Source organism: Herpailurus yagouaroundi, unplaced genomic scaffold (genome assembly GCF_014898765.1).
Source record: "Herpailurus yagouaroundi ecotype Mexico unplaced genomic scaffold, PumYag 205, whole genome shotgun sequence".
Taxonomy (NCBI): Eukaryota; Metazoa; Chordata; class Mammalia; order Carnivora; family Felidae; genus Herpailurus; species Herpailurus yagouaroundi.
Window position 1 is genome coordinate 4,809,702 of NW_024412436.1, and position 11,169 is coordinate 4,820,870.

At 43.8% G+C, this 11,169-nt stretch overlaps 1 protein-coding gene across 2 annotated transcripts in view; it reads right to left on the reverse strand.

Moving 5' to 3' along the window:
• The window catches only part of TIPRL (TOR signaling pathway regulator), a 31,988-nt gene extending 21,252 nt beyond the window's left edge, over positions 1-10,736 (reverse strand). The window contains exons 1-3 of one of the 2 annotated variants that reach the window (XM_040451745.1): positions 10,529-10,736; positions 4,098-4,277; positions 2,824-2,923 (exon numbers count right to left, since the gene is read on the reverse strand). In XM_040451745.1, the coding sequence (XP_040307679.1) occupies positions 2,824-2,923; positions 4,098-4,277; positions 10,529-10,632 (384 nt within the window). In that variant the 5' untranslated portion in view covers positions 10,633-10,736. The remainder of the gene's footprint in view (positions 1-2,823; positions 2,924-4,097; positions 4,278-10,528) is intronic. The other variant, XM_040451746.1, reaches the window with a different exon arrangement.
• Positions 10,737-11,169: the final 433 nt, after the last annotated feature.

The window sequence follows — 11,169 nt, forward strand, 5'->3', positions numbered from 1 at the left end:
ACACACACACACACACACACACACACACACACACACACACACACACACCAGCAGCTCCCAGCAATTAAAAGGCAAGAATTTAAGTGCAAAAGGAAAGGCTTCATTCTAATGCCTCATTCTGACATTCTTACTGTTCATATAAGATATATTCTCCTACACAGGCATATATTTCCTATATACACCAGGGCTTTTGATTTCAGAAAGGGTGTAAGCATTAAATAATTTAAAATCCCAAGTAATATCATAGATCAAAAAAACCCTTAGGTATTAAGAAAGTGAAATGCAAAAGATGTGCCTGTGGAGTGATCTTCCACATACAACATGCTTACCAATAAGCTACAGCATTGGTATTATGTTATCAAGAGATACATACTTTAAGATCTTGAACCTATTTCTTCATCCACGAAACGAGGATAAGAAGGCCTATCCTACAAGGTTATTTTGAAGATTAAGCAACAAAGTTTTAACACTTTTGCCTAGGAAACAGGTACTGAAGGGGCTCCTGGGTGGCTCAGTCGGTTAAGCATCCGACTTCGGCTCAGGTCAGGATCTCATGGTTCGTGAGTGTGAGCCCTGCGTCGGGCTCTGTGCTGACAGCTCAGAGTCTGGAGCCTGCTTCGGATTCTGTGTCTCCCTCTCTCTCTGTCCCTCCCTTGCTCATGCTCATGCTCTGTCTCTCTCTCTCTCAAAAATAAACATTAAAAAAATTAAATTAAAAAAAAAAAGATACTCAATTTTTTTAAGAAAGCAAAGGAATGTACTCACAACTCTGTTTAGACCATAAAGCAAGAATAAATATTTAGATACTATATCTATATATCTACTTCTAGTCTTGGTATTTCAATAATATTACTTTAGTTCCCCTGGCACTTGAGATATATTATTAATAACAGCAGCTACCATTTATTGAGATCTTGCTGTATAACAGACACTGTGCTAAACACTTTACATATATAATCTTATTTACTTCCCACAACTGCTATTATCCAGTCTACCAAAGCGAGAAACAGTATTCAGCAAGATTAAATTGCTTTTCCAAGTCGAGTGATGGTGCTGGGATCTGAACCCAGGCCTGCCAAAGCCTGAACTCCAGTGAGTAGGTGATCACACCGCTATTTGTCAACAACGCCTCAGAACAAATTGCATTACAGGCGGAAGTTGTCAGGAAGAGGACTGAACACACGCTTTTCACCTCCCACTACTCTCCTTTGCCCGTTTCTACTTCCCACTACTCTCCTTCCCGTTTCTACTCCCGTGGTTCTAGTTCCTCGGTCACAGCTAATGCTACTTCATAACCTAGAGGAGGCTTTTTAGGAGTCATCATTCCTGCACAGGGTTAAAAAAAGTTCCCATTTCTTCACTCCCGGCAATGAAATATCAAATGGACTGTGTTCTTTACAAAGTTTTTCAATCCGGAGTGAGACAGAAAGGAGAACGTTCATCTGTGAGAAGTAGTAAGGGGCTGACATAACCTTGCTCCCCATAGACTGTAAAGGAGGGATTTTTGTCTGTTCTCTGCTGTATCCATGGCTCCTAGGATTGGTGCCTGGCACAGAGAAGAGCTCAAGAGCGAGTCAGTGAGTGAATGAATACATGTTCTCTCAAAAAATGTGTGTATTTGTCTCAGAAGCAGCACAGAAAAATAGGTAAAGCTTTGATTATAAGAGCGGCAAAAACTGAGAACTGAATTCCTGCTTTAAGTTCTGTCTTCCCAAGACTAAAAATCTCTGTAGAGACCAGAAGCCCATACACAACTCATCTCCTTAACATTTCTGCCTAAGCACCAACACATGATATAGGGTCTCCAATAAATATTTCATTTACGGTAAAGGTAAAATAATTTTGTTCTCCATAATGTTATCTCTGATCATCAGAGACATGCAACCTAAGCCAGATTTTCTTTCAGTCATACGGTCTGATTTCGAAATGTAGCTAAGCTCCCGATACAACACCAACCAAATCCACTTTCCCAGCGTCATTCACCGCGAAGCGAATCTCTTCCTAAGTAGGACTCACACAGATGCAACTTCGCATTATTAATACGGGGCTTTCGAATTCACCTAGAGCTTTCCCACAGATTATCTCCTATCAAAACTGTGATGTGAGGTAAATATGTCTGTTTACCCAAATTACTAATAAATTGAGACTCAGATTCAGTAACTGGCCTGGAATCATACCAGGTTCACACATAGTGCAGGAAGGACAAAAACATAAGCGGTCTGAACAAAGGTCCTATCTGCCCACCTACCTGTTCATCTGGAAAACCGTAAGCTATTAACTAGCAGGTTCTGTCTCAATCACCCAATTAACCACACCAAGAACAGATACACATTTGAATGCTTCTTTTTTTTTTTTCATGTTTATTGTTGAGAGACTGAGACAGAGCGTGAGCAAGGGAGGGGCAGAGAGAGAGGGAGACACAGAATCCAAAGCAGGCTCCAGGCTCTGAGCTGTCGGCACAGGGCCCGACACGGGGCTCGAACCCAGGAGCTGTAAGATCATGACCTGAGCGGAAGTCAGACGCTTAATCGATTGAGCCGCCCAGGTGCCCTTTGAATGCTTCTTGACAGTGATAACGATAACATTAAGGCAATTTGCCATGGTTACTTTTGAGAATAAAAATGGTTTCACTGTGGCCTTCTTATTTTCGGCTTATAATCAATTAGCAAAACCCCTTCACATTAGGTTCTGAAGCTTCCCCTCACTAGAAAGAAAGTGGGATGAAAGTAGTAGCAAAAATAATCCATTACTAGAAAGTTCTAATGCTGAGACTGTCCAAGACAGTTAATGACTTTATCATAAAAGCAAAAAATAAAGATTTACCTTTAACTTAAGTGATTCTCCAAGTAACGTTCCCTTATAATCCGTTGTGTAGGTCCAATCGTATGGTTTAATAACTTCCTTGGAGTGTTCGCCCTCCGTCCTCAAATATTAAAATGAGAAGGATCAGATTCAGTGATGCAGAATATAGACTGTCTGTATTCATATATCACACCAAGTTACACTCTACAAATAATGCAAACATCCTAATCAATACATACATATACTTGTCATAATTCACTAATACAAGATCCTTCTTGGTTTGTCTGCATATTTACAGTTATTAAACTTGTCATATGCTGATGTGGTCCCTCCAATTAGTTAGTATATTCCTTGAGGACACAGTTTAAAGGCGTTATTGGGGCACCTGGGTGGCTCAGTCGGTTAAGCATCCGACTTCAGCTCAGGTCAAGATCTCGCGGTCCGTGAGTCCGTGAGTTCAAGCCCCGTGTCGGGCTCTGGGCTGATGGCTCAGAGCCTGGAGCCTGCTTCTGATTCTGTGTCTCCCTCGCTCTCTGCCCCTCCCCCGTTCATGCTCTGTCTCTCTCTGTCTCAAAAATAAATAAACATTAAAAAAAATTAAAAAAAAAAAGGCGTTATTATACTTCTTGGTATCTTGCAAGGTACCTAGTATACGACAGGCACAAAGTAAATAACTGCCGATTTGATTATCAAAGAAAACACATTTTTCTTTATTTTAATGCTCCTCACATTTACAGTTCAAATCATCAGTAAACATTTTTCTTCAAAAACAGGAACAGTGAAGTACACAGCCTATTGTGCCTTCACCAAGGAACACTGAAAGCTCAAAAATGTAAACCTTGCATGGCTCAACTCAACCGTAATTCAATTTAACCCAACAAGTATTTAAAAGGTAGGGTAACTAATCTCCGTTTTATGGATGGGAAAAATGACTTCTAGAATGATCCAACTATTAAGTTAATAATAATACCTGCCCTTCACTCTCATAAAATACACATATCATGACAGAAGATTTCCTTCAACTCTTCTTTTTCTTTTTTTTTTTTTTAATGTTTATTTATTTTTGAGAGAGAGAAAGAGAGAGAGTGCAAGCAGGAGACGGGCAGAGAGAGGGGGACACACTGAATCCAAAGCAGGCTCCAGGCTCTGGGCTGTCAGCTCAGAGCCCGACGTGGGGCTCGAACTCACGAACCGCGAGATCATGACCTGAGCCGAAGTCAGATGCCTAACCGACTGAGCCACCCAGGCGCCCCACTCTTCTTTTTCACTTAACCCATAAATGTTGAGATTCTTACCTGCTTTCCTGCCACTCTTCGGCACAGGCTACTTTAAGCATTCCTTGATAGTTGTTTACACATCTTAAGGCATCCGTAGCGTTGAACTCAATCCCAAAGCCAGAGCCGTGCTGGATTCTTAAAACATTGTCTCCAAACATCATTTCAGGCAGAGATGGCATATGTAATTCATCGGCTAACCTATGCAAAACCAAAAGTCAGGTAATATTTCCAATATGTGTATAATTATAAAGTGTGCAACAGAGGCAAAAATTTAAATGTGCCCTGAGTAAAGTTCTAAGGGACCCCAAAGAAGGCACGGGACTTTAGTGCAAGTGTTCTACGACAGCCACTTTAGCAGATCAGGTTTTCTTTTCGATTTTCTTTTCTTTAAGACTTCTGGATTTTTTTTTTAAATGTTTACTTATTTTTGAGAGAGTGAGTATGAGCAGGGGAGGGGCAGAGAGAGGGGGAGACAGAGGATCCAAAGCAGAGGGCTCCATGCTGACAGCAGAGTGCCCGACACGGGGCTCAAACTCATGAACCCTGAGATCAGGACCTGGGCCGAAGTGGGCCACTTAACCGACTGAACCACCCAGGTGCCCCGAGACTTCTGCATTTTTGAACAGTTACACAGCTATTATTGTTAGGTAAGGTAAAATAACACTATATTAAAGAATATATTCTTACATAAATCCAGTAAAAGATCACACATATCCTAAGACCACAATTACCCTCTTTCTAATCACTTTAGATTTATTTCCAATCAGACATACCAATCAAGTCTTGCATACATACTAAAAACAAACAAGCCAAGAAAACTACATGAACAAATTAAACAGTGGAAAAAAATACTGATTCCTACTAGAAACATCTATTTCATTCCTGGGTCATCAAAGGCCCACCACTTTCAAGAATAAATATGGGTTCCAATCCTCCTATGACTGCCTAGGAGATGACCTAACATACCACAGTCTCATGTTTCCATAAGCTTCATGTTTCTGGTAGACTTTTTGTTCTTACACAATTATATTAATTAAAGTTATGAAGAAAATATAGCAATTAAAGATGCTGTCTCTTGTAGGAAAACAACTTTTCCGGTATAATTTTCAACTTGTCACGTTTTATTTTTTTTTAATGTTTTATTTTATATTACAGAGAGAGAGAGAGAGAGAGAGAGAGAGAGAGAGAGAGAGAGACAAAGTGTGAGCAGGGGAGGGGCAGAGAGATGGAGACAGAATCCGAAGCAGGCTCCAGGGTCCAAGCTGAGACAACTCAACACAGAGCCCAACGCGGGGCTCGAACTCACAAGCAGTGAGATCATGACGCTTAACCAACTGAGCCACCCAGGTGCCCTGCCTTGTCACAAGTTTTAAAAGGTGGTAATGAAGAAGGCAAAAGCACCAAGGCTGATGAGGGAAACCAGCACTTGCTTACATGGATTTCTGGAAGGATTGTGCAAATCTACCGTCTATCCCCTGGGGCACCAATTAGGGAGAAAGCACCAGGAATTTCATCAAATTTATATTCTGACTCCAAAGGGCAGCAATGGGAAATCTGTAATAAAAAAATAATCTCCAATGCAGAAAAGAGCTATACACATTGACATTCAAAATCATCTTATTTATAATAGTAAATGAGAAATACCTGGAATGTCCAAATATAAGGAAATAAACCATAATGTAAACTTCGGTCTATCCATAGGATGAATGAAACATTATAGAATCGTTAAAAATGTTTATTTAACAAGAAAATATAATAATGTAGAAAAATGTTTATGACACAATAGTAATAAGAAAGTGGACACATATTTATTACATCTGTGTGTGTATGTATGTGTGCACCTATCAGTGATTTAACATTTTAAGCTGCACATCTTTAAGATATCTAATGTTAATTGTTCATCATAAATTTAAGTAAAATGTATTCATTATCAGGAAATAGAAAATACTGGGATGCCTGAGTGGTTCAATCGGTTAAATGTCCGACTTTTTTTTTTTTAAGCATTTATTTATTTTTGAGAGACAGAGCACGCGTGGGGTAGAGGCAGAGAGAGGAGACACAGAATCTGAAGCAGGTTCCAGGCTCTGAGCGAGCTGTCAGCACAAAGAGCCCGAGGTGGCGTTCGAACCATGAGATTATGACCTGAGCTGAAGTCTGACGCTCAACTGACTGAGCCACCCAGGCGCCCGAAGTGTCTGACTCTTGATCTCAGCTCAGGTCTTGATCTCCGGGCCGTGAGTTCAAGCCCCCACGTTGGGCTTTGTGCTGGGTGTGAAGCCTGCTTAAAAAAAAAAAAGGCAATAGAAAATATCAAGCACTGGAGAGATTAACACACCTATGTTCATAGCAGCACTATTCACAATTGCCAACATGTGGAAACCACCTAACGTCCACTCACAGATGTACAGATAAAGAAAACATGGTTTATCCACACAACGGAACACAATGCAACCTTTAAAAAAAGAAGGAAATTCTGCGATATGCAACAACGTGGATGAGCCTTCAGGGCCTTATAAACCAGTCCCAGAAAGACAAACGCTGCAGGATTCTACTTAAATGATGTATCTAAAATAGTCACATTTACAGAATCACAAAATGGAACCGTGGGGGCGCCTGAGTGGCTCAGTCGGTTAAGCGTCCGACTTCAGCTCAGGTCATGATCTCACGGTCCGTGAGTTCGAGCCCCACGTCGGGCTCTGTGCCGACAGCTCGGAGCCTGAAGCCTGCTTCGGATTCTGTGTCTCCCTCGCTCTCTGCCCCTCCCCCACTCTCGTTCTGTCTCTATCAAAAAATGAATAAACGTTAAAAAAAAATTTTTTTTTAAAGTGGAACGGCGGTTACTAAAGGTGGGGGGGGGTGGGGAAAGAAGTTACTAATCAACAGACACAAATTTTCAGTCAAGCAGAGGAATAAGCTCTAGAAATCTGCTGTACCTGTAGTTAATAACAAAGCACTGTAAACTTAAAAACGTGTAAAGAGGGGAACTACAAAAGACCCTGAACAGCCAAAGCAATCTTGAGAAAGAAGAACAAAGATAGAGGTATGATGCTCCCTGATTTCAACAAAGCCACAGTAATCAAAACAGTACAGTGCTGGCTCAAAAACAGACACACTGATCAATGGAACAGACTAGAGAGGCCAGAAATAAGCCCACACTTATATGGTCAATTCATCTCTGACAAAGGAGGCAAGACTATGCGAAGAGGAAAAAAATAGTCTCTTCAATAAGTGGTGTAGGGAACACTGGAAAATTACATGCAAAAGAATGAAACTGAGCGTTGCCTGGGTGGCTCCGTTGACTGAAAATCCGACTCTTGATTTTGGCTTAGGTCATGATCCCAGCGTCATGAAGTCCAGCCCCGTGGCGGGCTCCATGCACTGAGCATAGCGCTTGCTTGCTTGAGATTCTCAGTCTCTCTCCCTCTCCCTAACTCATGCACACACACGCTCTCTCTCTAAAATATAAACAAAGAAAAGGAATGAAACCGAACCACTTTCTTACACCATACACAAAAATAAAATCAAAATTCAAAATAGATTAAAGACAGTTTCATTGTAAGCCCAGAAACTATAAAACTCCTAGAAGGAAATATTGGGCAATAAACTCCTTGACATCAGTCTTAGCAATATTTTTTGGATCGGTCTCCTCAAGCAAGGGCAACAAAAACAATAAATAAATGGGACTCCATAAAACTAAAAAGCTTTTACAGAGCGAAAGAAACCATCAACAAAATGAAAAGGCAATTTACCCAATGGGAAAAGATATTTGCAAATGAAATAACCAATAAGGGATGAATATCCAAAATATGTAAAGAACTCACACAACTCAATAAAAAAAAAAAAACCACCCAAACAATCTAATTAAAAATGGGCAGAGCAGCTAAAAAATAAAAATAAAAATGGGCAGAGCAGCTGAACAGACATTTCTCCAAAAAAGACATACGGACACATGAAAAGATGCTCAACATTACTAATCATCAGGAAAATGCAAATCAAAACCCTATTGAGATATCCGCCTATCAGAATGGCTAAAATTAAAGAGACAAGAAATAACAAGTGTTAACAAGGATGTGGAGAAAAGGGAACCCTCATATACTGTTGATGGGAATACAAAATGGTGCAGCCATTTTGCAGTCTATGGAAAAGACTATGGAGGTTCCTCCAAAAATTAAAAATAGAACTACCATACGATCCAGCGATTGCACTTGTGGGTATTTATTTGAACAAAACAAAAACACCAATTTGCAAAGATATATGTACCCCTATGTTCACTGCAGCATTATTTACAATAGCCAAGATATGAAAGCAACTGGTGTCCATCGAAGGATAAATGGATAAAGATATAAATATAGACAGATATATACACACACACACACACACTTCCAAGAAAAAAAAGTGCAAACTCCCAAGGGGGGAAAAATTTATTACAAACATAGATCTCATGTTAAGTATTTCTACTACAATAAAGCAAAATTTAAAAAATTTTTGTTTAATGTTTATTCATTGTTGAGAGAGAGAGGGAGAGAGAGAGAGAGAGAGAGAGAGAGAGACAGGGGAGAGTGCATGGGGGAGGGGCAGAGAAAAGAGGGGACAGAGGATCCAAACTGACAGCAGAGAGCCGGGTGCATGTGAGGCTCGAACTCACAAACCATGAGATCATGAACTGAGCCCAAGTCTGACCAGGCCACCGAGGGGCCCCTAAACCAAGATTTAAAAAAAAAAAAAAAAACAAAACTTTAAATACTTCAAAGATTAAATAAAATGAAGACTGAATGTATTAGAACAAAAATCCCATAAAAAAGCAATTAAATAAATTTTAACTACTTAATGGAATAATGCACACATGAAATAAGATGTGATTCTGAATTTTCCCCAATATACATGAAAAAATCTAGGGGTCTTACAAAATACTCCGGTTATGTACATAAAATAATTAGTCACTAATTTACATTGCTAAACCATCCTTTCATGACCCTTTTCCCTGGTGACTTCCTCTGCCTGAATCTTAAAATACCCTAGTTCCCTAGGATACCATCCCATAACCTTTCCTTTTCTTCAGGATGACTTCTACATGATCCTAGTTCACGCCCAAGGCTCCAGGTGTCAACAATAAGCTGATGATTCCCAAATCTAAACCCACCGACAGTCATTTTTTGGAGTTCCAAGACAAATGCCCACCACTCTAGGACCCCCACGCGACTCACACTTCAACCAATCTAAACTCATCCTCTAGCCAACAACTGCCCCCATCTGTTCCTCCTCCTGTGCCCACCGTGGTCAATGGCGAGCCTTCCCATTCTTCTTCCCAAGGCAGAAATCTTCTCATCGGCATAGATTTCTCCTCTCTCCTCCCTCCTCCTGCCAAGTGGCCATCCGGGCACTTAATCTCCTGAAACCTCTCCTCTTCTCTGCCCTTTCTAACTGGTCTCCTTACCCAGTCCTGTGGCCTTCCGATCCGTCCTCCGCATCACACACCCTCCCCCCAACCCCCGAGAAATCTTTCCGAGTGCACATCTGCCCATGTCACTCCTTCGTACAAAAGGACACCGGTGGGAGCCCCCATACAATACCAACTCCTTAGCCTGGCATACGAATTCCCTCAGTAGCTCCACTCCCCTGGGGCCCTCCCATTTCCCACTACTCCCGCTCTGGTACCTCTCGCTCCAACCAGGCAGAAACGGTTCTTCGAACAAATGGAGGCCCGCACTCTCCCCGGCCTCCCGGCTTTACACGTGTCCCCTGACAGCCCCAAACTCTGTCCAGATCCTGTTCAGGCATCACAAACGCCTCACGGCTCGCCCCATGCCTGGCCTCCCGGCTTCACACACGCGACCACCCCCACCCCGTGCCTCTGATTTTTATCAAGATCCACTCGGGCATCCGAATTTCCCGGACGCCTTGTCCCCTCTCAACGATCTCAAATAACCTCGCGTACACGTCTCTATCCGTTATTCACCCGGCATTACAATGGCCTCTCCGTCTCTCTCCTGAGACGGTGAATTCCTGCAAGAGGCTCTTTCATCTGCCGTATCTCAAGCGCCTGGCACAGCACCTGACGCGCTCAAAACCCAAGCACATGTATCATCCCCGCTATCGACCCCCAAGAAAACCGGTCCCAGCCACTCAGGAAGCAACGGTCTAAAGGTGTGGCAGGCTGGGGCAGGTAGGGACCTGCGGCGAGGGCGAAGTCCACCGCAACAGTCAAGCGCCGCTCAAACCCGGGCGGAGTGACAGTTGCACGAAGGCAGCGCCTGGCGAACCCCCCACCGCAGGGCGGGAGGTGGCGACAGGATTCTCTCCCGATGTCATTCGAAGGTCCCGTCCTCAGGGACGGAGCCTCCGCCCCGGGGAGGGTTGGGGCTGCGTGCAGCTCGCCCTGCCTCCCGCCCAGGCCCAGCTCCCCGGCCCGCGCCCCGCGCCGCGTCGCGTCCCGAGTCCCGGAGCCTCACTTCTCCACATCCGCTGACTTCATGATGTGGGTTTTGGCCGCCGTCAGCTTCCAGGGCCCGAAGGAGAAGTCCTGGTGGCTGCTCTGGAAGCCGTGGATCATCATGGCCGAGGCGGCGCCGGCGCGGGCCTCGCGGAACAGGCTGGAGCAGCGGCGGCAGCGGCGGCGGCCGACACCGGTTCCTCCGCCTCCGTCCAGCCCAGCCCCCTCGGCTTCCGAGCCGTCCATGCCCGGCCCCTTCCCGCCCCGCCCCCTGCCGGCCGACCCGGACGCAGGCCCTCCTTTCCGCCAACCCCGCCCTTTCGATTTTTGCTTCCGGGACCAGTCGCCAATGTTGCGTGACCCACGTCTTACGTCACGATGCACCGGAAAACAGAATAGGGGAGAAAACGCTGAGGGGCGGGGCTTCGGCGGCAGTGGGTGTGGTCAGGGACGCACCGCCCCCGTCCCTGGACTCATTGGATCGTCATCCGATACTTGCTGGTACCTCCGGGAGTACTTAAGGGAATGCCGGAGGTGGAGAAAGCGAGTTCTACAAGGCCTTTCCGGACCTCGCAAAGCAGTGCGATTACCTTGCATTTTGGCGAATCGTTGTGCAAAGGAGAGGCCCCTATAATTCTTCTGTTGAGGCCACAAAGCAGA